The sequence below is a fragment of the Melozone crissalis genome, unplaced genomic scaffold (assembly GCF_028551555.1).
Source record: "Melozone crissalis strain CALT ecotype California unplaced genomic scaffold, PUWL_Pcris_2 ptg000023l_1, whole genome shotgun sequence".
NCBI classification, from domain to species: Eukaryota; Metazoa; Chordata; class Aves; order Passeriformes; family Passerellidae; genus Melozone; species Melozone crissalis.
In genome coordinates this window covers 11105292-11132189 of record NW_026535801.1, presented here as the reverse complement: position 1 = coordinate 11132189, position 26898 = coordinate 11105292, and the positions used below count along the sequence as shown (strand labels likewise).

At 40.9% G+C, this 26898-nt stretch overlaps 3 protein-coding genes across 8 annotated transcripts in view; 2 read left to right on the top strand and 1 right to left on the bottom strand.

Annotated features, from left to right (window-relative positions):
* Positions 1–14216, bottom strand: part of PMS1 (PMS1 homolog 1, mismatch repair system component) — a 44149-nt gene extending 29933 nt beyond the window's left edge. Inside the window, exons 1-6 of one of the 4 annotated variants that reach the window (XM_054277537.1) lie at positions 13885–14006; positions 12956–13054; positions 11802–11948; positions 7961–8143; positions 5917–6019; positions 4647–4810 (exon numbers count right to left, since the gene is read on the bottom strand). In XM_054277537.1, the coding sequence (XP_054133512.1) occupies positions 4647–4810; positions 5917–6019; positions 7961–8143; positions 11802–11933 (582 nt within the window). In that variant the 5' untranslated portion in view covers positions 11934–11948; positions 12956–13054; positions 13885–14006. Of the gene's footprint in view, positions 1–4646; positions 4811–5916; positions 6020–7960; positions 8144–11801; positions 11949–12955; positions 13055–13884; positions 14007–14167 lie in introns of those variants that run through there. The other 3 variants (XM_054277539.1, XM_054277538.1, XM_054277540.1) reach the window with 3 other exon arrangements.
* On the top strand, positions 14137–20557 carry ORMDL1 (ORMDL sphingolipid biosynthesis regulator 1). 2 transcript variants are annotated; one of them, XM_054277542.1, is made up of 5 exons: positions 14137–14226; positions 14470–14532; positions 15602–15782; positions 18131–18282; positions 19230–20557. In XM_054277542.1, exons 3-5 carry the CDS (start codon positions 15609–15611, stop codon positions 19363–19365), a joined length of 462 nt encoding a protein of 153 aa, XP_054133517.1. In that variant the 5' UTR covers positions 14137–14226; positions 14470–14532; positions 15602–15608; the 3' UTR covers positions 19366–20557. The 2 variants fall into 2 exon arrangements, with proteins under 2 accessions (XP_054133517.1, XP_054133516.1); XM_054277541.1 differs by lacking the exon at positions 14137–14226 and having other exon boundaries at positions 14360–14532.
* A 1185-nt stretch (positions 20558–21742) lies between these two features.
* Positions 21743–26635, top strand: OSGEPL1 (O-sialoglycoprotein endopeptidase like 1). Of its 2 annotated transcripts, none has more exons than XM_054278328.1 (8): positions 21743–21970; positions 22116–22365; positions 22996–23383; positions 24274–24478; positions 24559–24707; positions 25300–25430; positions 25577–25648; positions 26510–26635. In XM_054278328.1, exons 2-8 carry the CDS (start codon positions 22154–22156, stop codon positions 26598–26600), a joined length of 1248 nt encoding a protein of 415 aa, XP_054134303.1. In that variant the 5' UTR covers positions 21743–21970; positions 22116–22153; the 3' UTR covers positions 26601–26635. The 2 variants fall into 2 exon arrangements, with proteins under 2 accessions (XP_054134303.1, XP_054134304.1); XM_054278329.1 differs by having other exon boundaries at positions 21928–21970; positions 22127–22365.
* Positions 26636–26898: the final 263 nt, after the last annotated feature.

Sequence of the window (26898 nt, the reverse complement as noted above, 5' to 3'; positions counted from 1 at the left end):
GCACTGCAGATTCTCAATCATAATTCCTCTTTATATTTTAAGACACACAGATTAGGGAGGGATTTCATTCATCATCATTACATTAAACAGAGTAGTCTTTCCAATTCAACATAGAGTTTATGTGCTCCTATCTCTGTTCAATTCAGATTTTTTTAAACATGCAGCCATAGCAGAGTTTGGAAGCACAATAAATGAATGCAAAGTAAATTGACATTATTAAAAACGGCAAATGTACCATAACACACTCACTCTCTAAAAATCCACACTTATTACAGAGGACAGGGACACACAAAAAAACCTGGATTGAGATTATTTCATACAAACTGTTGGTTAAGATTATGCAACTTTGGAAAATAGAGGAGACTTACTGTAAAGAAAACAAAGATGGCATCCTTTAAGTCAACACCACCAACAAAAGAGGTTTTGGGGAAGACACTATCCACAGTTATTACAAGACTTTTTAAACGGACTTTGCATCCAAAAGTTCTGACTCATGACTCTCTTAAGAAACAAACAAGAAACAGTTTTAGGCAGAACTGCGTGTGACCAAGCTTCAAATGTTATGTGTGAAAAACACTGGAAAAAAAATTCACTTATGCCAAGTTTTCCTCAACAGGAACTGGAAAATTTACTGAGCCTACTTATGGCCCATCTGTACTTTGTACAAGACATGGGACCACTTGTGCACAGTATGACCTGCTGATAGGCACCATCTAAACCATCTGTTGCTGAATTTTTTTGGCTCTACTATATCTAATATTGTTAAAATAGCTATAGTTACTGGATGCCCTTGCTCATTTTGGCATTTGTGGAATAAAGGCAACTGAAACAGAATTAAAGCATTCCCTATCAGTCTTACAAAACACTGATGAAATACCCTTCTATCTCTTCAACATCAGTGGTTTATAGAGACTGAGCTGAGGGCTACTGGTATTAAACAGAGAAGAGTGTGAAACTGCAGTTCTAGAGAAGAGCTGGAACTACTAAAAGCTGTGTTTTAACAGCTTGAGTAAAACACAGCCAGAGCTCACAGGTTGCTAGAACTCAGCATTTGGGGCTGAAGGGTTTGAGGCAGTTTAAGCAGTAGCTGACTTTGAAATGTTCTTAACACGCCTTCAGATAACATTAACTTTAAATAAACTTGCTGAATACTCATGTAAATTATTTCCATTTGGCTGTCTCATTATTCAATATGCTTTCAAGGAACATGGTGATGAAAGAAGAAAAATACCTCTTTCTAACATAACCATACTGGCAAGAGGATCAACATTATCAGTATTCAAAGAATGTCTTGGCAGGATAAACCTTCATAAAAAGAAGGAGCACTAGCTAATCCAAGTTGTCAAAATAGCAATAGTACCTCAAGGCTTGATCTGCAAAGTGATTCATTATTTATTGCTAATGCAAACAAAACATTCTGAGCAGAAACAGCAATTGAGTGTTTCCTATCTTGGAAAGCCACTGATGGAGAATCCACAATAAATAAATCTGAGGAGGAATAGAGAATATCTATTTTCTTACCCACTAAAAATCAACCAAAGGCTGGAAGAGGTAGTTCTTTTCTGTGAAGAACCACACTTAACAGCAATCAATATTTTCCAAACTAACACAGACATGAAATGTAGGAAGAAGAAAAAAATGCTGGAAATTTCATTCAAAAGCACAAGACACACACCTTTTGAAAAAACTCAATCAGACATGGTGGAAATTCATCATGCAATGTAGCATGCACCCTAAAACCATCTATACTTCAACAGCTCAAAATAAGTTTCTGCTGGAATTCATCAGGCAACCATTTTCAGATGCCTAACCTCAGACACTTCAGGGCAGCTTCAGCCTTTCTGCATTCCTCTCCAGTAAAGCCAGGGCTATGCTTTCACAGAATCACAGAATGGTTTGGGTTGAAAGGGACCTTGCAGATCTCTGGGTCCAACTCCCCAGCCATGGGCATGTTTCTCAAGGCCAGCTGCTCAAACCCCATCCAACCCACCATGCTCCTTTAACTTCATATAAAATACAGGGCTGTAAAAACTCAGGGATTTGGTTTTTCAGGGGGAGGATTGTTTTTAGTTTTGTTTTCTGGTGTGGCTTTTTTCTTAAAAGTATTGGTTTTGTAATTTATTTAGAAAACTTCCTTGAAATACATTTTTATTTACTTTTCTTACTATATTTTCTAGTCTTTCATTTCATCTTTCTTTGTCTCCTACTGTAATAGTTAATCTCTGCTATCTTCTTGCCCTTTTAAGCCCAGGAACCTGACTGTACTCTCAAGGTGTACCTTCTTTCATTGCAACAGAAAGTACTGGTTCAGCCTCAAGAATGTGGGATTCTAACAAGTCCTCTGAATATAATTGCATATACAATTTGTCTTTTAAATGAACACATTATCTGTGAGCTACATAAAAAATAAAGCTATTCTAAGAAGTTGATTCTTTCTCCTAGTACATCTCTAACAAAAAAATAACGAACATACACACAAATAAAATCACCAAGGACACTATTCAGTAGAGTATTACTACAGCACAAATATGCTGTAGTGTCTGTATGGAAAAAACACTTTCCTGATCCAAATTAGCTATTGTAATGAAAACAATATTTAGCATATGAAGGCAAAAGAAATAAAGAATATTTATGTTCTGTGATAAGGTAAAACAAATGCACCATTGACCTACTGCAAGTTGCTACACACTGGAAACTCAAAATTTCAAATCTTTTAAAAGGTGTGATACAACAGATGACTTTTTATTTTGCACAGAATGCCAACAGCAGTAGAAAGACAGGAATCTGAATACAAATTTTATAAACTCAGTTCAGTTATTAACTTTCAGACTATATTAAAGCATCTCCACATGCACAGAGACAGACCACACTTTCTGTCTACTTAAGCCTTTAATTCTCCTGTCTCAGCAACGGCTACTGAGCGACCTCTTGTGATGAAATGTTTGAGCACTTTCTCACCTCTTTTCCTCTTTTAAAAAAAGAAATTCAACGAACAAAAGGCTGGCAGTGCAAAATGAAAAATACAAAAAGCCAACATCGTTTTTATCATTACAATAAAGGAAACTTTGTTATCCATTTATTAAATCCCTAAAATTGGGTGTTGAAGAATGTACCTCTGAAGCTAATAAGTGAGGTTCAAAAGAAACCCCAATGTGCAATGGCAACTAACATGCCACCTTCACACCATTTTTGCAGGAAGTGTTGGGAAAAATACAGGTAATCACCTTCTTGGACCTTACTGCCACTGTATTAAAATAAGCAGAGAAAAACCACCCCAAGATACTCAATACCCTGATTAAAGGGATGAAATCAAAATACCATAAAGAAAATAGCATTTGTGAGTTGTTGAAAAGGGCAAAAACAGACCACTAAGAAGAAAAAATTAGTTTTACTGACCAACATCAGTACTGTGAACCACTGGTAGATATGTCAAGGAGCTCAATATAGTCTTGGAGGCACACATCCCCCAAGATGTCTGGTTCCAAATTCTCAGTGATCTCAATGAAGTAAGACTACAAGTTAGCTACTCTTTCTCAGCCTTGAAATATGAATTCTGTAGCCAGCTTTAGTTTTTCACAGTACCTACACAGTGATATTTAAAAATGCATACATAAATACAATCAAAGCATGTTAAACAAGTCCAAAAAAGCAAAGGAAATCTGTTGTCATTTCAGAAAAGTACAAGTGCCTTTTCCTACTCCCACTGCAAAGGAACTGAAGTGTGAATGTCTGATTGATGGGGTAACTGATCAAGTCTCAGTGAGCATGACAAATATCAACAAACAGCATTATTGTACAACAGAAACAGAATTGCTGAGGGATCTGGCCACGAGATGTCACTCTCTACTTTGTGGCAACTTGGAAGTTCATTTGCACAGCCTCCCCCTCAGAGGTGTAAAAAGCCAGGGTACAGCCAATGAAATCTGTTCTGTTAAATTTGGGTCAGGTTAAGAGGAACTGCTCCACATGTCATTTCTGTAGCTGTGATGTAGAATTCCCATTCAGCATGCAGTGAAGTCAAAGTAACCTCCAAATTACCCCTGCATTCATCCTCCCAAGTTTAACCAAGAGCAACTAGCTCAACCAAATGTTGTTGTTATAACATGTTACTGTTATTACACCAATGACACAAATTGTTTTGAACTTTCCAGCCTTTTAAAATAAAATCATTGTTATGTACTGAGCTCTTATGACTCAGAATACAGCAAGCTGCCTGTATGAACTATAGTTTCTATCCAGATAGATAGTCTAAAATAGTAATTTTTACACATTTTTTTCAGGTGGCTTTGGTTAACACTTCATCAGGCCCTGTGGTTTAGTAAGGTCTCACTTCTCGGTTTGAAAACCATCACCATCTTTACAAACCACTAGCATGCAAAATAATTTTTATACTTCATATATCTAGCCAGGCATCTCCTGCAAGAGACCAAAAATACCTGAGCCTGAGTTTTAGGAGCTTAACATAAAAATCTGTAGCCATTAGAAATATACACCTATGAAAGGAGAAAGTAAGTGGAAGTCCAAAACAAAGCTACGATGAAAGAAAAAATTTAGGAGTGAAACATTTTGTGTAAGTATTACATGAACTGCATGGATTCATCAGAAACTGATCCTTAAGACAGCTGACAGAAAAAACTCATTATTACCTTATTATGTGTTAATGTTATCCTCAGGTCTGGTTTTATGATACCATATGCTGTCAGTAGATCTTGGACTTTTTTCAGTTCTTCCTTACATTTTCTATTTGTTGAGTAAAACTGCTTTCTTACAGGAAGATTCTTAAACAAATTTAGGACTGTTACTGTAGTACCTGCAAGAAAATAAAGTAGAAATTATACTGAAAGCAAATCACTGACTGGATCTTGAGGAAACTATTTTTACATAAACAGACACATTTGTATGCTGCTGCACTAAATCAGGCTATTAGCATGAGAAGAAATATACCAAATTAGCAATCATTCCTCCCCAAAAGGTATCTCAAGACTTTGGATTCTTCTCCTTTATTTAGAGTTATGACTGCAGCATTAAGCTTTCTTTCATACACACTAACAGCAGCAAGAAGCAGCACTAAATAAAGCTGTCTCAATGCATAAGTTAGCCTTCATTAGCAAAATGAGTAATTAAAAGACTAGAATCTAATCACACATATCTGGAGGCAAAGGAACACTGTGCTTCATTAAGGGCCTTCACAAGCATTTGCTTTGGGGTAGTACCTGAAGTGCCAAATACCTCTGCTCAAGGTACAGTACACTGTAGGAGGAGGAATATTCATTTACCAACACAACCACATGAGCTCCTAGCCCATAAGGACATTGCAAAGCATTAGATATGTCAGAGAACTCAACAATTTCAATGAAAGGCATGGCATTGCAACCTGCAGGTGCTCTGGCAGTGGAAAACACTATACAGGCTAAATCTTAAAAAGAATCCTTAGTAAAAATTAGGTACACACTCTTCCTGCAAGCCAGAAAGAATTGTGAGTTTGCCTGGTCCTACAGCCACGCTGCTTCCAGCAATTCCTATGTATGGCAGCAGGGCAACTCTTCCTCCTTTATGCAAGGATTTTGCTACATACAGATACATTACTTTGGTCCTGAAGAAATCTTTCATACACTTACACAGACTAGGAGCATTTAATTTTTACAGGTTTTATTTCCACTGTCAGCTTGAAGAAGTGAGTCAGAGAAGGAGAAACTAGTTTATAATTACAATCTAGAACAACTTCCAAGAGGTATCATTTCTTATGCTATGACAACACATTCTCAGCTGACAGACACAAGGCATGAAAAGTTTACAGCTGCAAAGATTTCATACTCAGCCTTTAAGTAAACAGCAGGTATTTCAACATCAGACAGAGCCTCAGAGAAACACAAAATACACCTGTCACCTTGCAACACCAGAGCAGTGATAGCCTACCTTGCCCAAGATGGGAAGGCTTTTTAGAGGTTACACGTCCATTGCTATCCAAGGCATACTGAATGCTGAAATCATCAGCAGCTGTCTTTGTGGTGACCAAAACCTGAAGAGAGCGATGTAAAAAAACCTGTGTTAATCAGGGATAGACAAAGTTCACAATGAGCTTAGATAAGCTTTGCTACCACACTCGCCACACCAATCTGTTACTTTAGTCACCATAATTACATTTAATTAGTTTATAAAATTTCTCTTGAACAGGTGTTTCTTACAGGCACAAAAACATTCAGTATTATTCTGCATGTTTCCTGCCATGTAACTAAAAGCATTTCTATCATGCTGATTCACAAAGCACAGCAATTCCTGCTACCTACAACACACACTGCTCTATCTTCTATCTAGCACAGATTAAATAAACTTTATCAACTGACATTTCTGCATTTTTACCCTCTGTGAGATAAACTGACTATGACAACTTAAATTCATGTGAGATTCCACGAACTTAAAGATGACTCTCAAACAAACAATATATTTTCTTTCCACACCTGAACATATCTGGCAATCAGTCACAGCAAGTTTTGTAAGCTGTTAAGGTACTTCACAGATTGCTTTAGCAAGAGCAGTCATAAATCAGAGTTCAGTTACCAACGCTGTGAGTAACAGAACCACTGCCCTTTAACCACCTGGAAGACACAGTTTAACACACATACAGATGTTCAGGATATTTTGGTTTACTTCAGTGTCTCACATGAATCATTCAGCATTCAGTCATGCCCCTGGAGAGAAAAACAATAATTGATTAAATAGGAATTACAGTATTGCAGACCTACTTAAGGGCCAATAGCAAAGTACCTTCAAACTGAAATTTCAGGGGGCAGTTTGAGTAGGCAGAACACAATTAATGCCAGAAGTGTTAATTAACATAATTACTGATACAAGGAGTAATACTTATTAAAGCACTTCATACACTCAGGCCACCTCCCATCTCTTATGAAATCAGCCATAGAGCTGATTAGAAGCCCTGAACAGATGGCATTCTGCTCTGAGAGCTCATTAGAAGGAACCAATGATTGAGGTCTGTCATCATCTATCAAAACACCAACACTTTTGAAAGCATCTTTGGAAATCTCCATCCAAGTACACAGCCCACTCCTGCTTAGTGCAATGTGAATGCAGCCCAAGGTACCAAGGAGTGAAGCTGTACCATCATCTCTCCTGAGCTCAACAGCTGATGCTTCCAAGCAGACACAGGCTTTGCCGTCTTCCTGCTTGTTCTAATCCTCAGCAGACTTGCACCTAAAACATGGCCTTGGTGCAGCATGATTTCAGGAAGGGAGAGCACAAGAGATCTGGCAGATGCTGTGCCTTCAGCAGCCTGAACACTTTTCAGATGGTTTTGAACAAACACATTTACTTTTAGCCAACAAGTAAAGTAGCAAATGTCAGTACACTGCCAATCCTCTTAATACAAACACATGGCTCAGACTCAGCTAGGTCAGGCAGCAGGTTCCTGTTTACTCACAGGGACAAAGTTTGTGCAACTGCAGTCACATACATGTCAAAGAGCAATAAGGAGCCCAGCAAGATCCCATGAGTGCTGATCACCCAGATAAGAAGGCGGAAATCATTACTGCAATGGTGCCTGTGTGGGCCATCAGTTCCCTCAAATGATTTCTCCTGGCCATCACCTGCTGCTCCTTTCTTGATCTACCCTAAATCAAGTAGCAAAGCCAGCCATACTCTTTGACATGATACTCCCTGACACAAAAGGAAAGAAAATACAACACAATCTGTCTGTTACCTGTTCTGACTAAGCAAAATAAACAGAGCACTGCTGTGACCTGTGTGACAGAAAGGCAGGACTGACACAAACAAGAAATTTCTATGACATGGCTTCTGGGGCTGGGGAGAAATTCAGCATACACAAGCATATCCCTGGTAAGTCACTGGAACATTTCAAGTCTTTGTACAGAATAAAACTTCCATGATCACATACAGACAACAGAAATCATAACACAAAGGTTCCCCATTTATTGCAAGTGCTCACTTCTGATACGCTGCAAATCGATCCCAAAGCTTCCCCACGGAAGCCGTACGTTGTCAGCCTTTCAAGGTCCTCAGAGGAGCTGATTTTTGAGGTGTAGTGTTTGATGGCCATAACTGGGACATCATCAACCTTGATTCCACTGCCATTGTCTCTCACTTCTATTTTGCTAAACCCGTAATTCTCCTAAAAAAAGAACAAAACACAAAGGAGCAGTAAAACAACTGAATTGATTAAGATGAAATATTGAAGCAGCTAAGGTTACAGCTTCTAATTAACCATACAGAAGTTGAAGCTTTGCTTGTTTGGAGGAACTGAGCAACCATTAAATGTCCCTGTTTAAGGAAAAAAAAAGAAAAGGAAAAATACACCATGTTAGGATAACAGTGAAGTTTTCTCTAATTAAATAACATAACTCATCTCCTGTGATTTGGAAACAGCAAAACCTAAGCTCAAAAGGAGACCTATAGCTGGAAAGCTGAAGATTTTTTTGTCTCTTTTCACCTCTCTTACCTACTTGGTATTGATTTTTTTGAAATCACTTGAATGCAGCTCTGCATCCACTGAATTCAGCAGACCCTCACTTCACACCATTTTCAGTTTCAATTTTGATTGATGTGATTCCATTACATTTTCTAAGTTCTGCTTTCCAAGTTCAATACACAGAAGCTGAAATTCTAATGTGGGGCAAGGCATGACGTGTAAGAGTAATAAAAAAGCTTGTAAAGAGATACAGTATTTTACAAAAAGAAGTAAAGGTTCCCAGAGACTCTTTTAAAACAGCCCTCAAGGAAGCAAAGTTCAATCTTTGTAATTTGCCTTTACATACATGTAAAGCATATTTTACTGAATTCCAGTTTAAATATGTCATTCCAGTAAGCACCAGCATAAATAGGGTAAAATTCTGAAGCCCAGATATTTACAACAGCTTAATAAAAGATGAAATTTAGGTTCTGTAACATCTCAAACAAGTGCAGGAAAAAATTCTTCTTTCCAGCTACATTATAGTCTGCACAAGTGAGCAGCACCTGGAGGAACCACAAGCCAGGAGGAGAAAGCAATCAGAGCTGCAGGATCAGTAACTAAACCTCTTCCACAGAAGCAAGACTGGCTCTTTGAAAAGATTATGATGCAACAAACAAAAAAATGTGCTGTAGTGTGTAATACATCTAGGTGACCTTACAACTAGTTTTGCTTAGAAATTATTATCTTAAAACAGTGGCTGCCATCACTGATGCTGGACAGAGCATGTGATGGTGATCACTGAAAGGAGGTTGATTAAACAGAACAAAATTTGCTGTCCTACCTGGGCCTATGCTGAAAACAGTTATGAAAAATTATAATGTACTCACAAGGTTATTTCTTGAAGTAAAAAAAATGATGCAATCAAAAACAAAAGAAAGGGATCTAAAGAAACCCTCTGCATTCACACATAATCTGATTTAGGAAACATCAAAAGCCTCTGAGGTAGGCTCAGAACCACAATACACAAAAAACAACAGAAATATGAGTACATTTCACTTTCTGTTTTAATGAATGGTGCAAAAGCTGTCTTCAGGTGAAAAACAATGCTTTTGCTCATGTTTGGGTCAACTTCCTACTGGGCAGCAAAACAGAACTAAGCAATACACCTCAAATGAGCACAAAAACACACAAGGAAATAGAGGCAGGAAACCCTCTACCCTGCTGCTGTGTGTGCTAATGAAAGGTTTGAGAATTTTACTATGACCCCCTATTTTCCATTCTCATTTTTACTTTCTAACCTGTTAGTTCTTTAAGAAAAGTGAGATTTATCTTGAATCAAAATGCTACATAAATGATTCTCTCTTTCTCTTTTAATCTTATTGATTTTTACTTGTTTATGTTTTATGTAAATGTTATGTAAACATGCTTAAACTTTGTATTTTGTAACACCTTCCTTCATGAGCTGAATCTGACAAAGGTTATGAACCCATGGAATGTTTCAGTTGCTCTGCCAGGTCACTGATGCCAATCAGTATGATTCAGCTTTGGGACACAGTGCAAAGATGCCAAATAACATCACCTATGGCCAATCAAGACTGAAACACCAGCCAGTTCACCACTGCCATGACTCTTATCTGAGACCCATTCCATCTGCAGGTTAATTCCTGTCTGTCTGTCAGAAAGGAATTGTTATCTTCGTTCAGGCAAATTGGATAAACTACGCCCTCCTATTCCATCTGAAAAAGATTAAAACAATGAAAATGCTGCAGTTTCAGGCAAAACCCATCAAGCTGTAAAATGGAATTTCAAAGCTTCTCTTCTCTGTTATGCTTTTGAAGTAATCCAGAATTAATGTGGTCATTGACCTCTATTAAGTGGTCAGAGTTATTTTAATTTCCCATTAAAAAAATACCAGAAAAAATCCAATGTTTTACAGTATTACTGTCTAGAGTTGTACAGAGTGCAGGTTTTCTCCTCTCCCCTATTACCCACAGAAGAAAAATCATCAAATTTCTTTTAATTGCTGACAACTCATGTAAAGCCATGTTTGTTTGTTTGGAACTGCAATGTTTTGGATTGGGCTGGACTGACACAAGAATGTCAGAGCAGTGCAGATGACTCATGCACTGAAAATGGTTAAAAATGCTCTTTTTCAGTGATTTGGGACAAAGCTGGACACTGTGCTGTGAAACCCACACTAGTTAGAGGGCTCTCTCCTCTGCAAGGTTTGTTCCAACCATTCTGGAACACTCCAAAACCTTTCTGTTCACTCCCTGCAGTTTCTGATCAGCTCCCAGGATCTGATCCCAATACCCTTCACCCCCACAGCTGTGTACACACTACTCACTTTGGAGTTACTCAAGAAGCAAGATACTCTGCAATCTAAATATTGAGAAGACAGAGATTATGAGAGACCATAGCAAAGAGAGAACATCTTCAGCTCACTCAAAGCAGTAACAAACATGTGCCTTGGCATCTACAGGAAAGCATTCTCACATGGAACAACTCCAGTCAGAAAACACAGCAGACATGGACAAAGAAACAAGGAGAAACTGAACTGTCCTCCTAGTTAATTGCATTTGTCTAACATTTAATTCAAGAATATCCTATGCATTCACTGTTATTTGCAGAAAGGAAATTGGATACAATTCTGAATACATGCATTTATACAGGATATAGCAACGCTTCTTTCTTACTAAGCAGGAGATACTGCTATATACAGCTGCTGACAAAACACTGCAAAGGCAGAAATAGGACAGCAAGAGGAGCTGACCAGTTACCCAATCTAATGGGAGAAAAAAACTCAAATTCTTTATTAAAGTAGTATTTCCTATTGTCAGAAACTATCCCTGAATGACATGCCAACATTTTTGAACAGCTTATAAAAATAGTTAGAAGTAGCCAGAGTTCACCATGCTAATTAGAGACAGGGTGGTGATTCGTATTACAAAAACATGTTTTGTTTTGAATGGCCATCAACCTTTTCTGCTGTCTCCATTTTTACCTTTCTTACAATACTTTGTAATGAGAATTAAATATGTCAGCCTGACAGCAAACCTAAGTCCCACATTTACAATAGGCTATTAGTCAGAAAATACAAATTTTAAGTAGGAAAAGAAGGATTAAGAAAGCTAACAGTTTTTTCCCCACAATACACCCAGAAGCACTAATATGCCTTACTGTTCCAGAGCAGGGCCTCAAGAACACAAATGGAAACTAATTTTGTACCATTTTTACTTGAGGTAAAAATATATACATATAAATATATAATAATCATTGCCATTCCCCAAATCACAATAGCCTAAAAATCACATTTGCAATGGAACAATTTTCTTGGCATCTTATTCTAGATCCAATTCTTTTTGAGAGAAAGACTTACCAGTTTAATATCAATGCCTGTAGCACTGGCATCCAAGGAATTTTCTATCAGCTCCTTCACCACACTGACAACTGAAGTAATCACCTGAGAACTCGAAAGGAGCCGAATTGTCTCTCCAGGCAGCTGCTTCATGGTGGAAAGATTCAGCTGCACAGAAAAAAACAGAAAAAGAATGTAAAAGGAACAATTACACATTTCTAGGAAACTGTTTCACAGGAACTTTGAAATGTAGAAAAACACAGCATTATGGCTGCAAAGTGAAATTTTCAAGTTACAGTACAAGAGACAGCTTCCTCTGCAGTCAATAGGTGTTGGGAGAGAAGTGGGGAGGCAACACATTGGTGCTGAGGAAAAGCCATATTCAATGGCAATGGGATCTACTGGCAAAAATAAAAACCAAATCCAAAAAAGTTCTCTATCACAGTCCTGCCTCTCTGATCTGATGCACTGTGTGCCCTCAGGCAGGTCATTTATTCCTATGTCACTCCATCTCTCACTTGAAAATGAAGATGCCTTATGAACCAGTGGAGATTTCTTTTTTTAATTATTGGAAATACAAAGGGCCATAAAATTCTTGCTATATTATAGAGACACACTCCCATGAAGAGATTGTACACAGATCTGTGAATTTTAGCATGCATTTCTATTGAAGTATCTACATTGACACAAACAGCCAAGCCCCAGGAAAACCATTTTGCTGATCCTTGTAGCTTGCCACAAAAGAATTCAACCACAGTTTTATATGCATATGAGACAGGCAGGGGAATGGTTCAGACAGGTTTCTTCTCTTCTCTGGTTTATGTTATATAATGCTATTTACACTGAAAGGCAAACAATCCTGGCAGTCCTGGCTTTCCCATTGATTCAGTCCAAAGTATCTGCTGAAGAACACAGACTGCACACTCAGCACCTGTCCCAAGGATATGAGCACACATGGAGGAATGGAACAAACACAGATTTCCTCCTGACACAGCCAGGTCCCGGTGAGGGATTGCAGCCAACACCCCTGAGCATCACTGCCCTGCAGGGTGAATGCAGCTGATACAACAATTACAGGACGTTTCGAGGAAGTACAGTGTTGTGAAGTACAAGCAGCACTGAAACTTTTCTAGGAACAGCTACAAAGGGGGTTTCTCTTTATTATTGTTATTTACATTGCAAAGGGAGTTTGCCTTTCAAATGTGGTAAAGGGATCGGATGAATAGTTTTTGCACCAACTGGAAAACAAGAGGAGCAGGAGAACACGTGCACTGCTGAAGAAGAACCGATGTTAATATCATGTACACATGTTAATATCACATACACATGTTCAGAGGCAGGTTTTGAGGCATTCATGCACAGGAATGCCAGGAATTCAGTACAGGACTCCCATGTCAAGTGCTTCACGATTCACTCATGGGAGTAAAACAGATGGGAGCTGGATGTGTCTCCATCAAAAGACACTGACTAAGACACGGGAGGATCTTAAAACAAAAACGCTGGAGACCTCAAAGACAAATTTTCTATGAGGTGTGACCGATGCGGGCAGCTCGGGAGAGGAATCAGCTCCCGGCCGTGTGGCGTCCCCTGCCCTGGACCCCAACTGAGGGACACAACGCTCGCCACATCTCGGGAACATCTATGGGGAGGCACAAAGGGACCTCTGGGATGTCCTACCCATGGAAAGGCACCCAACCTATGATGCCTTTTAGCTAAGAGACACGTGTGTCAGCTCCAGCCACCTTACTACTCTAACTCTTCACGGACCACAGGCGTTCCAGCCCTGCTCTGTGGGAAGGCGCAGCATTTCCTGCGTGGGAGCCCCATCACTGATCTAACCCTTGCATCCTTCTACAGACATGTCCGACATGCCAACAACTGCGGTTCTACCCATCCTCAGGTAAACCAGGAGCAAAATCTCCCTAAATTTCACGGTTCCGGCCCTACAGACGTCTGAAGCCACACCAAGAACCCCGCCCCCCCCCTCCGAGCACCGCCTTCCTCAGGGGCCCTCCCTCAGCGCGCACAGAGGCATTTATTCGGTTTACGAGGCGAAAAAGCGGGCGAAAAGCGGCAGATAAACCCTACGGGCCCTCCAGTTTACCCCAGACCACAGAGCCGTCCGCAGTTCCCGGTTCTCGCTGCGAGAGGCGGGGCGCCCGCTGCTCCCGGGGCCTGCCCGGCCTCTGCCCGCGGGAAGCGGCGCCCCAGCCCCGGCGCGGCCTCAGCGAGGCGGCGGCGCTTCCCTCCCGCTCCCGTTCCCGTTCCCGCCCCGCGGCTGCGCTACCTGCGCGCCCGCCCCGCGCCCGTGGGCGGTACGGACGGCCCGGCCCGGCCCCTCCGCTCCCCTCCCGACCGGCTCTGCCCACGGGCACCGCGGGCTCTACCTGCGGCCGGCGCCCGACGCTCCGCTCCGGCTCCTCGGCGGCCGCGGGGCTGCGGAAAGGTGGGGCCGCGGCGGGGGGCGGAGGGACGGGCGGCCGGGGCCGCCTGCGCGCCGGGCTGCGGAGAAGGCCACGGGTACGGCCGGCCTGGGGCAGCGGCGGGGCCGGGGCGGCGGCGGAGCGGGGCCGGCAGGGCAGGGATGGCAGAGGGAAGGCGGCGGTGCGGCGAGCTGCCCCGCGGATCGGGCTGGAGTCGTGGCGTGGAATGGGAAGGGATGGCGGGTCACGGCAAGATGTCTGTCTAGGTGCTGGCTCGGCGGGTGCTGCATCCCGGGGAGAGAGGAACAGCCTTGAGTCGCCCATCCCAGGTAATGTGTGCCCTGCGAGTGCACGGCTTGGAATGCTCGGTGACAGGTACCGGGTAAGGTCGGCAGTGCACCGGTTCGGGTTCAGCTTCAGCGTAGCTATTTTTAGTCTACTGCTGTTCATATTGCAGAATACTCGGGTAAATTTTATATTCGTTTTATACCCCATACCTCTAAGGTATGGAGTATAAAATAAATAAGTGTCAGAAACAAACTTCTTACTGAAAGCAAGCTTGCTTTTGCTGGTTAAACAGTGTTTTTGTATTCTGATTCAGATGATTGCTAAAAACCCCACTTCATCTCGCTCCCATAACTAAATATCCATAGTCCCAGAGATCACGTGAGTTTTAAGTAAGCAATAGTTTAGGGGGTTTTTAAAAATTATAATTACAAATTTTACTGCAATAGGATGAGAGTGGCATTGTAGGTAAGTTCTGTCAGTTTCCTGGATGTATCACCATATGAAATCATTCTGTGTATCTCTGCATGTGTCTGCTTAGAAAACTTTTGAACCTGTTTTCTAATTTCGGCCGGATTTAGGAGATGAAAATGTCTGTCTGGAAACTAACAGATGGGGAGAGGTGGGAATCTGCACTTTGCTTCAAGAAAAAGAGGCATAGATTACTCCTTTATTACTCTTTCTAGAAGTAGGTGGCTGGGCAGTGGGTATATGCAGAATTCTTCACTAACCATTACATGAACAAGAAAGAGGAGGAAGATTGTCTGATGTGGGAGGTGGAACAGAGCTCTGGATATTGTCATGGATGGAGAAAATTCAGAGGATTAAAGTTATTAGCTTGGTTTCTGACAGCTTTGCAACTAATTTTTTGAAATGTCCCTTCTGCAGCAGGCTTGTGAATTTTATTTGTTTGGACTTGTTTTAAACAAGTGGTTCCCAACTGTCCCTTTGTACTGATTTCTCTATAAACCATAGCCTGAAGATCTTGAGGTACATCTGTGCTCTCTCCAGTCCTGCTTCTTTAAAGCAGCTTTTCCCCACATTTGAAAATTGCATATGTTAAGTCCTCCTCTGTACCAGTAGTCTCAGTCTTCAAACAGATCTGTTTTATAGGGTAAAAATGAACGTAGGAGTTGCCCACAGCGAGGTGAATCCCAACACTCGGGTGATGAACAGCCGTGGAATGTGGCTGACGTACGCGCTGGGAGTCGGCATGCTGCACATTGTCCTGCTCAGCATTCCCTTCTTTAGTGTCCCTGTCGCCTGGACTTTAACTAATGTCATTCACAACCTGGTGAGTGCCCTCTCTTGGAACGGGGTTTGAGTAGTGGTTGTTCATAAATACTTATTTTCAGTAGCAAGGGAGGAGGAAAGTAGCCAGTCTGTATGGACAGTGAAATCCTGCTGTCCAGAGCACCACCTCTCCTTGGCCTATCCACAAAGGATTGGCTGTTTTGGGGAGGAGGGGTGATACACAACCACTTTTAAGCATGAAAGACATGAAATATTCTTTATGTAGTTATGTATTCTTTTAAATGGCATTTAATTAGGCTGGAAGGTTGCAGACAGAAAATCATCATGCCAATCAACTTTCACAGTGTTCTGTGTATTATTAGACAGCTGTACTGAATCCATAAACTACCACATTTTGAATACTTGGACACTTTCTGCTAATTTTCCACATACATCTGTTAGTATCCCAAAATGTTTAATTTTAGCTGCCTACCTATTTTCTTTAAGAGAAATGCTTCTATTCTATTTCTTCTAGTTTTGCTTTCTGGCCAGGCTGCATAACTCAGAATGACTTCAGCATGCAATGTTGTCACCATACAGGACATTAGAGTAATCTCTCTTGAAAGCAGTGGGAAAAACTAAACTACTTTGACCCCAGCCCTGAAACCATTTGTTATTCAGAGGGTTGTGGCTTGCATGATGACTTCTGTATGCAAAAGATTTTGTGACCTGCTTTCTGCTCCTCTCCCCAGGATGCTATCATTTTCCTGTAGCCACTTAAAGTAGTGCAGCTATCTGTATTGGTCCTGCCATGCTTAGAGGAAAGAGGGCCATAACCCAGCAATTTAGATCATACTTGAGGTTTGCTAGCTCAGCTTCCTAACATTACCAGCAAAGAAGACAAAAAGATAGCTCCTTCCTTATTGAGGAAAATGATAGTTCACTGAGGATGGGTAATACCCCCTTGAATGTTAAGTTTTAATTTTTATTTGAGCTTTTTGGTTTTGTAGATAGGTTTAAAACTACTGGTGAAATTGTAACTGTCATTAGAGCGTTCTGTGTGTTATCTTTGACAGCATCAGACATGTCTGACTTCAGAAGATGTTGGCAGAGACAAGTATTACTAAATATTTCCCACATGCCTTACTGAACTCATTGCAAGTAGCTGTAATGACAACAGGGATGAGAGCATGCACTGGCAAGTAGTTTTGTAGTGAAACACTAGAAGATGAGTATAAATTGCACTGTTGGATATTTCAGAAGTTAAATGGCACTTCTCGTGGAAACAAATCCTCAAATGGTTTGACAAAAAAAAAATTTTGGATTTCCACTAATGGAAAAGTCTTAGCTAACCTTGAAAGCAGTTTTGATGGTTCTTTCTGCAAGTACCACTGGGAAATAAAATGTGGAGTAAGCAGTTGGATCTGTCCTAAAAGTGTCTTTATGGTTATTAAAATAGACACTGCAAACGTCATGAATCAAAAAATTAATTAAGCAAATCAATTGTCCTAGGTTCACAGGGCTCTGGTCTGGAGGCTGTTCCAAAAAAAGATGGAAGGAGACATGAAGTGATTTGCTGAGATTTCACCTCCATTATAAGAGTTTGGAAGAAATGTGGGTTTTTTTTTGTCTATATAAAGCTTTCTTATGAAAATTTTTGAATGTGCATAGAAGGAAATCTTTGATATTGTCTCATAGAGACTCTTCCCTGGAGTTGGTGTGCTCTCTTTGATAGAAAACAAGTGTTTTTTTCAAACTGGAAGAAGGTGTACTCTCCTGTTTGAAACCAAGAGGCCCAAACTGGTCTTTGAGAACAAACCATACATGGCATGTTCCCATCAAACAGGAGCAGTAACAAGGAGAGTCCAGCATGTTTAAGGAGAAGCAGCAAAGAGGTGGACAGATGGCATTCAGCAGAATGCCTAGTCCATTCTAAGCATTTGAAGCTGGTAAGGGGGTGAGAAAGCTTTCAGGAGTTGGTGTGACATTGTCAGTGTTTGTAGGTAGAGTTTTGCTTTATGCACACTCTACTACTCATCACTGTATTAACACTGTGCTAGGAAAGTGGTGATACAAATCCACACTTGTTACAGTGCTTGTTAAAATTCTGTTGCAAGGAATGATGAATGCAAGGAACTTTTGCCTACTAGTGTAGAAGGCAAGGGACTGGACTGGATGCCACACAGACTCGGGCTTTAATTCTGACTCTGCACAGTCTCAGGCAAATCACTTCTTGTCTCTTCCTTCCTCTTCAATAACTTGTCATTACAGGCTAGCAGCTCTTCTGGGTGAGAATTCACTCACTCACTTTTTCTTTTTTTTTTTAATTTTATAATGCATTGAACAATGTAACAATTATTTAAAAATATTACTAAAAGTGCCTCTGTGTTCACTTTTTATTTTCCCCAGGGAATGTATGTGTTTTTGCATGCAGTAAAGGGAACTCCTTTTGAAACACCTGATCAGGGCAAAGCTAGGCTACTAACACACTGGGAACAACTGGATTATGGAGTACAGTTCACATCTTCAAGGAAGTTCTTCACAATCTCTCCTATAATTCTGTGAGTTCAAAACTGTGTTATAGATCAAGTGACACATAAAGCTGTGATTTCAAAAACTGCAACATGATGGGCTGCAATTTACAGTCTAAAAGCATTTTCTGTCTTTTTTTCTTGTGTGTTTGTTTGTTTATTTCCACATCACAGTTGTAGGGAGTATTTATTTACAGGCTGTGTAATCAACAATCTTTCTTCTGCTTTTGACACTCCACATACTGAAGTCAAAGTTTGTAAACAGTTACTAATGGGACAGGTTTTAATTATTAGAAATGTGAGGAAAACTTCCTGTTAACTCTTGAATTTCTTTAAGAGATTGTGAAGTCATAAATATTGAAAATCTAAACTAATTTGTGACAGCATTTATTAACTGTTTTGCAACTTGTGAGCTACAAATGTGTCATTCCTCAGTGGATGGGATCTAGTGTCAGTTTTGCTTTGTACATATTGTCTTCTATTTACACTATGCAAATAGCATAGGAATTCTATTCACCTGTCTCTGTTGACAAAAGTGTGGTTGTGTAACTAAGAAAAATCAGATATATATTTATTATCTGACTCTAAAAGTCTTTCTGTTTGTCCCTGAAGAAAATTTACATGTCCACTTATATGGCAGTGAGAGGGGAGGGAAGATCCTGCATGATGTTTAGAAGGTTGGCTCATAAAGGACAGAATCTGAGAAAATATATATAACTCCTCAAGGTGGGGAGAAGTGCTGGAAGAAAATAGTAAACTAAGAGTTGCTTTTTAGCACCTTGAGAGGTATGGGAAGAAGAGACTTAGACCATAATTTTGCTGTAGATACTCTAGAACCTCTGGTGAGATATTTAATACAGATACAGATGTTAACCAGTAAAATCTTACTAATCATTCAAGCACTTCTTTCAACTATGCTTTGTATGTGTTTTAGACAAGGCTGCCATCAGCTAAGCTTGCTCCCTTCTCTCCTGCAGGTACTTCCTGACGAGTTTCTATACAAAGTATGATCCCACACACTTCATCCTCAACACAGCCTCTCTCCTGACCGTGCTTATCCCCAAGCTGCCACAGTTGCACGGGGTTCGACTCTTTGGCATCAATAAATACTGAGCAGAAGGTTCAACACTGGCTGCCCCTGACATGGCTACTGCTGCTCCCCAGGTGAAGGAAACGAGTAGTCTGCTGTGCTGAGTATCTCATCACAGCCAGGGAGAGATGCTTTTACGTCTGAGATACAATTCCTGCTTCCTGCAGCATTGTCTGGGATGAAAATCGACTTTGTAAGAAGATGCCTTCAGATACTTCAGTGTGGATTGGAAACATGTAGAAGAAAGATTTCCATGAAGAACTGGGCAGGCCCAGTTCTAAAGCCTAATCCCCACTAAGACTGTACGTGTGGCTGATGCAAGTGGCTTGTAAGGAAGGTTCAAGTAACAGCTGAAATGGAGAGCAGAGTTTCACAAATACCCATCATCCATAATGCAGGTGGTAACTTTACATATAAATCCAGAATCCTCGATGCCAAGGACTGGTGAGGCCACATTCTTAGATTAAGAGAAATTAGGTAGTTTCTGCTGTAATGGATTGTAAGTGGTTGTGCTTGTTTTTGCATTGTAAAAGTTTGTCCCACAGTAAGTACTGTGGCAGCGAGCGTAAATTGATGGTATCATTCCTGCCTTCTCTGTTCTTGTGATTTTTTTTTTAATTTTTTTTTTTTTTGTCACAATAACTGAACAAAGTCCTTAACTGCCAGCTCAGGGGAGTTCCACATCAACTCAAGAGCTCAGTTTATGTACGCTTTTACAAGTTGCCACTGTTGTGTTTATTTCATTTTGCTTACCAGGATACTGACTTTTCTATGTGTAAGTGAGACATCCTGAAAAATTGCAATTTCTAGGTGTGAATTTTTGACTGTTTTCTCTGCTATTCTGATGGGTTATTTTTCAGTAGCTGAAAGGCCAGTGAGGTGGTGGGGAAAGGCTTGCTGCTGTTGTAGGAGAAGGTGCTCTGTTACAGAGCAAGTGTCTGAGCACGGAAGCTGTGTAGGTTGTAAGCTAGAATAGAAGCTGAACTAGAAGTAGGTGAGTAGGCAAATCACATTGACTAACTATGCTTTTGCAGAAAAAGGTATAGATAACTTGCATGTCTTGGAAATGTGGAGGAATGCTGTGTTTTAGGGGTACTGTGTAGTACGGGGTAATCTTGTATATTATCAGCTCTGGAATTAGAGTGACGGAGGTACATCTACTGCTCTGAGCGCTTATTTCTCTGTCGTGGGGAAAAGGAGGAATTCTGAAGTCTGCTGTGTCTGCCAGCCCAAACCAGCTCAGATTTAATGGAAGACCTCATGTAAGACTTGATTTACATTTTGGTTGCAGTGGCAGCCAGTGAGCTGGAAAAAAAAAATTAAAAATATCAAAAGACAAGCCTACAGTGGTGTACTTACTTTTTTTCTACAGCAATTTTCCAGCTGTTTACTTGATCGATAAAGATGTTAAAAAAGGGTAATGAGTTATGAATTTTCTTTAGCAATTGGAAGTAATTATTTCTGTCTGTTGCTTGCACAGAAAGCGGTAACTGGCTGATTTTTAAATAATGACCATCACAAGGCTGTGCTGCCTTTGGGCAGGGACTGCAGGAGACGACCCGAACTTGGTGTCCCAAGGTCCGGGGTGCCTGGGGGTGGCTGGACAAAGCCTTGTGGAGGATTGTGGAGGAATCCCCTGAAAGGATCTTTAGCTGATCAGAGTGACCCCGAGAAAAGTTCAAAAGTCTCTTTTCCCAGCCTGGTGCTTGAAGAAGGAGTCAGGGCTCTTCATTTCTGTCTCAGGGTTGTTTATTGTATCTTATCTATAAAATTCTCTTTCTGCCCAGCCGAGGTCTGCTCAGCAAGGCAGCCAGCGGCACTCTGACTACCCTCGGGGTGGTGTTGTGTTTTTATACTAAACTACGTAATAAACTACGTATAGCATATTTACAATTACTTTCCAATACCTATCACCTATGTTAGCCAGTGAACTTCTATTCTAAACCAATCCCAAAGTGCCAGCATCACAGCAGAAGATAGAGACCAAGAAGAAGAAAGGCTAGACACGCCCAATTCCCTCCATCTTGTCCCCAAAACCCCCATTCTAAAAATCCCAAAATCTACCTTTCTCACTCTGTGGTAATTTTACTATTATACTATTTAAACTTCTGTGACTTTCAGGTCCTCATACAAAGCTGCTGATTTGCTCCACGGGTCATAATCAAATCCACAAGTGTTCTGGGCTTGGGTCCCCGAGGCCCCCGGCAGGGGTGCCCGCAGCTCTGGACACGCAGCGGGACGTGCAGAGTTCCGACAGTCCCCGCTCCCCGCACGGCGGCTGCGCCGGCCCGGAGCACCGCCCGCCTTCCCGGCGGGGCGGAGCCGGGCCCGGGGGTGGGTGGTGACAGATCGCGACACGGCGAGGACGCGAGTGCGCCGCGACTCGGGCGGGGAGGGACCGGGGAGTTCCGGCCGCCGCTCTCCTGGCCGGGGCTGGAGGATCCGCGGAGGTGGAGCCGAGCCCGTGACCCGGCAGAGCGGCCGGAGCTGCCCTGTCCTGCCCGCACGGCAGCGCTCCTGCTGCGGCCATGGGCCGGCTGTGACCTCCCGTAGGGCTGCGACCTCTTTAGGGCTGCCAGAGGCACCGCCACCGAGCGTAGTGAGGAGCTCTCTTCACACGTAATTCAGGTAAAACAAGACCAGTTACCTCCCAGCTATTTTTTTTCTTAGGGTCTTAAATGTCGTGTGTGGCCATTCATGACTTTAAAAGCTCTTCGGAAAATCAGAGCAGAACACGTGCTTGAAAACCCTCCACTAATAATAAACTGTATAGTTCTCTTCTAGACGTAACCACCAGGTAGATTATAAACAATGAACAGCATTGCCAAAAGCGTTTTGCGGTCGGTGAAGCACGGTCGAGCTGCGTGGCTGAGGACCAGCTCTGCTCGCTCTGGGAAGCGGCGTTTTCACAGGCTGGTTTTGGGAATAGAGACGAGCTGTGACGACACCGGCGCTGCTGTGGTGGATGAAGCTGGCTGTGTTCTGGGAGAAGCACTGCACTGTCAGAAGGAAGTTCATTTACAGTAAGAACAGACTTCTCTCAAGGCTTCTGCCTTAAGAACGATTTTACTTTTATTGTTACTTATAATATCCATATGAAAGTCTTCCCTGCCCCATAAAACTCAATAAGTGGTGGGTAGATATGAAGATGTATTACTTTGGCCTCAACACATACTGCCTGAGATAGTACTAAGGGGGAGGAAATAAATGCCATGAATTTAACAAGTTTCCTCCAGTGTTTTCTTTCAAAGAGAGACAGATTACTTCTCTAGCTTGAATAAAAGATGAAAACATTGCTACAGTTAAAATCACCAAATGTCTTGATTTTTTAAAGGAAAAATTAGTCAAATATAAGCATTGGTCGTTAAGAACATGAACTGACAAGTGAGGGGTTGTGAATATTAAATTACACTGTTTTGGAACAGTGTTGAGATACATTTAAAAAGCATCTGTACCAAAAATGGGCAAGTTACATCCTTTCTGGCCTTGATAATTATGCTCCCTTCAGTGCCCTTGACACTAAACAAGGCATTTGAAAACACACTAAGGAAACAGGCAGGATACGACAAGGTTAAGAGGTGCCTGAAAACTATTTTTATGGCATTCTATCTGTTATAAACCACCAATGCACTGCAATTCCTTGGTTTTACTAGATCGGGAGGAATAATTCCCGTGGTGGCACAGCAGCTCCACAGAGAAAACATCGACCGAGTGGTTCAAGAGGCCCTTAGTGCCAGCGGCGTTTGTGTGGCCGAGCTTGCGGCCGTGGCCACCACGGTGAAACCCGGGCTGGCTCTGAGCCTGGGCGTGGGGCTGCACTACAGCCGGGGCCTGGTCAGCAGGCACCAGAAACCCTTCATCCCCATCCACCACATGGAGGCTCACGCACTCACCATCAGGCTCACGCATCCCCTGGAATTCCCCTTCTTAGTTCTCCTCATCTCTGGAGGCCACTGTCTCTTGGCAGTAGCACAAGGGGTTTCAGATTTCCTCCTGCTTGGACAGTCCATCGACATCGCACCGGGTGACATGCTGGATAAGGTAATATCCCTTTTCCTTACCTTACCTTAGTGTTCTCTTCTTTTCATTGCATTTATACTACATAATGGTAGTAATATCATCAGCCTGAGGACAGCAATTCAATGCAGTACAAGTTTTATGTAACTTTTTATCTGTTTTGAAATGCCATATTTTTAAGATACGAAAGACTGTTAAAAATGTACAGAAAATATCAACTGTAATTGTAGGTACAGTAATTATATTTTCGCAAATAGGCAACATAACCAAAACTGGTGTTGGATGTTTCATTGACACTGATTATATAAAGAAGTTGTATTAATTAGAGAAGATTTACAGAGGTGTTTTATGGAAGTATTATTATGCGGTCAGGTTTAAAACAATGGATGTTAAAGCATTTCTTAGTGTTTTTAGAGTTTGAAAAGCATGGTTCGGCCATCACAATCTTAAGTTTTCTGGGTCCCTGAGTACAGTCTGTAAAATTGATCATTTATGGTTTTGTTCTCAGCACTGTTTTTAAACAGTACTTGTGCATATTAATTAAAAAATTGGGGGAGTGCATGGAATCATAAAGAGGATTTTCAAAAGTTGAAACCAGCTTTGTTCCTGTGTATCTGGTAATACAGCATGGCAGACCGTGTGTTTCCTATAGCTTAAAAATGGAGTAATTAATATTTCCTGAAAAATTTGTTGATCCTCATGTTTGCCCAGATTGATCTAGAATTTCATTTCTACATACCCCACGAAAAAAAATATCCTGCTGGGCTGATGTTGTGTCTTACCCTTAGCATGCCCTGTTCGTAATTTCACATTGGATTGAATGTTTTGGTGTCACATTTTACCCCATGGACTGCAGTACAGTGATGCCATTCCAGGAGGAACTGATTCCAAGTCTGTTGTTTGTCATCTCTTAGGTGGCACGAAGGCTGTCTCTAAGCAAGCACCCAGAGTGCCACAGCATGGCTGGGGGGCAGGCCATAGAGCATTTGGCTCAGAGTGGGAACCAGGAGCTGCTCACCTTCCAACTGCCCATGCAGCAGTATCGCAACTGCGACTTCTCTTTCTCCGGACTGCAAAACATTGTCAATAATGCCATTGTACAGAAAGAAAAAGAAGAAGGTATTTTTAGGCAGTCAGATACAAGCTGAGCTTTTGATGACCTGCACTCAGGAGCCCCCTTTGATGATATACTTTTATAGGTATTCAGGAAGGTGAGATCCTGTCCTGTGTTAAGGATGTTGCTGCTGCTGTACAGCACGCAGTGGCTGTCCATATCATCCAGAGGACGTATCGAGCCATGCTCTTCTGCATCAAAAACAGCCTATTGCCATCAAAAAATGCCACTTTGGTGGGTATACCTTTTTTTTTCCTTTGTATAGCTGACTCTATAACATCATTTGAAGATGCAGATGCCTTGTTGTACTTTCTGTCTTTGACATATGAGGAAGATCTCATATGTCTGTATGTATTATACTGTTAAAAAACCAACAATATTGAAGTAACAGTCCTATAAATATTTAGCTGGATTTTAAACTAGAGACAGATTGTCTTACCATCTAATCTGACATCCCGTAACAATTTGCCCTCATGCTGCCCAATACTTGATGGCTGTTTTAGTTACAGTAGAACCATAGATGGGTTTAACTTGGAAAGGACCTTAAAGATCATCCATTTCTAACCCTCCTTCCATGGGCAGGGACACCTTCCATTAGACTTGCTTCAGCAATGTCTTTTTAAGCAAACTTAGCATACTCTTTTCTGGTATGTTTTAATCTTAAATGCATTATTATTATTATTATTATTATTATTATTATTATTATTATTTATTATTATTATTTAGAACTTCAACTGATAACACTTTTCTAAACATGATGCTGGTTGTGTGTGACCCATAAGTACTTTTGAGTTAATGCATTTTTTTCTTTTTGAAATGCTCTAAGGTTGTATCAGGAGGAGTTGCAAGTAATCAGTATATCAGAAAAGTTCTACAGAATCTGGCAGATGCAAATGATTTTGCTTTGCTGTGTCCTCCTCCAAGACTCTGCACTGATAATGGTGTTATGATTGCATGGTAAGAGTTGTTTCTCTTTAACACACATTGCAGGAGCACATGCAAAGTTGACATGAGAGTCAAGAAGCTTTTTTTGTGCTGATTGAACCATGTGCTCCTATGCAGAGTTGTGATGTACATTTTTCTGTAATTGCTTTGTTGCTCAGGAATGGCATTGAAAGGTTACGTGCAGGGCTGGGGGTCCTTCACAGCACTGCTGGCATCCGCTACGAGCCAAGGTAAGGGACTGACTGCTCATTCCCAGGCTCTGTCCTCACTGTGGGCTGGGAAGGGGGAACAGGTCACATGAAAAACAGGCACAAGCTGCTGAGGAGTCTCTCTGCAGCACAAAGAAATTTTAAAAGTTAAGGCAGTTTTAAATACAAATGATCATGGCTGGTATTTATGTTCGTTTTGGCTCAGAAATTTAATTTATCATACATCATAACAGTTCTATGTATTTTCCTACTATGATTGTATAGATGTTTGGCTTAAGGCCAAACAAAATGCAGATATTTCAGAAGTACCAGCTGGTATTAAACTTTGGAATTTTTTCAGGTTTTTTTTCCCTTTCCATTTTCAGAAAAAGAGATTTGGATGGTCTCGATACAAAAAAAATATATTACAGTTTTCAGATGAAAAATTATAAAATACTCTACTTCAAAAATAATTTGCTGTATATATTTCAGTGAATAAAAAACTAAGTTTTACTTGCTGTAGACAATGAATTATTTAAGGTTATCTTAGTAGTTACCTGTGAATCTCTAGTGTTTTACATTCATCAGCAGGACATAAAATGAATTATCAACTAAAATCAGAATCTAAATAGAACAACAGGCCCAGAAGATGGCTTTGAAAATCACAACTGTGTTTCTAGAGTTTGGAATGGCTACAAACACAAATATTTCCTCATTGTAAAGATATTTCCAGTTGCAGTTTGAGATGGATTGTTTTAATGGTCACAGTCTTAGAAGTGCAGGGACTGTACTGAAATACTTTGACTCTCATGTAATTGTAAAAAAGGTCTGTGAAGCTGTACCTCTGTGTGATATGGCAATGGCGATGTTAATTTTTAACAAATACATAATTTTGTTTTCTAGAGCTCCCCTGGGAATTGATATTTCAAAAAGAGTAGAAGAAGATTCCATCAAAGTGCCAAAACTAAAAGAGATCCGATGGTTGGCATCTTAAAAAGTAACTTAATAAAATAAATAGTTCAATGAAAACTGTTTCAATGCTGTTATGGTTAGGGACAATACTTGGATTACAAGTGTTGAAATCAGCTGTCAGAGAAACAAATGCTGTGTTGCAATCACCAAAGTAATTCCAGTTACTATAAACTAAGCATTCAGTATTAAAACAAAAAGCAGCATCTCAGTATTAAAACAAAAAAAAGCACAGGATGCATTCATAGTGAGTTCCTTGTACAGACACACATGTACAACTCTGATTATTAATAATTATGCCCAAGTGTGTAAAAAAAGCCCAG

What these genes read in the sequence shown, in the direction of transcription:
- ORMDL1 (XM_054277542.1), top strand. Translation starts at nt 15,609, where the DNA reads ATGAACGTAGGAGTTGCCCACAGCGAGGTGAATCCCAACACTCGGGTG. An exon ending in CTAATGTCATTCACAACCTG is followed by an intron (nt 15,783 to 18,130) that starts GTGAGTGCCCTC and finishes TATTTTCCCCAG; the next exon opens with GGAATGTATGTGTTTTTGCA. An exon ending in ACAATCTCTCCTATAATTCT is followed by an intron (nt 18,283 to 19,229) that starts GTGAGTTCAAAA and finishes TCTCTCCTGCAG; the next exon opens with GTACTTCCTGACGAGTTTCT.
- OSGEPL1 (XM_054278328.1), top strand. Translation starts at nt 22,154, where the DNA reads ATGAACAGCATTGCCAAAAGCGTTTTGCGGTCGGTGAAGCACGGTCGA. An exon ending in CGGGTGACATGCTGGATAAG is followed by an intron (nt 23,384 to 24,273) that starts GTAATATCCCTT and finishes GTCATCTCTTAG; the next exon opens with GTGGCACGAAGGCTGTCTCT. An exon ending in ACAGAAAGAAAAAGAAGAAG is followed by an intron (nt 24,479 to 24,558) that starts GTATTTTTAGGC and finishes ATACTTTTATAG; the next exon opens with GTATTCAGGAAGGTGAGATC.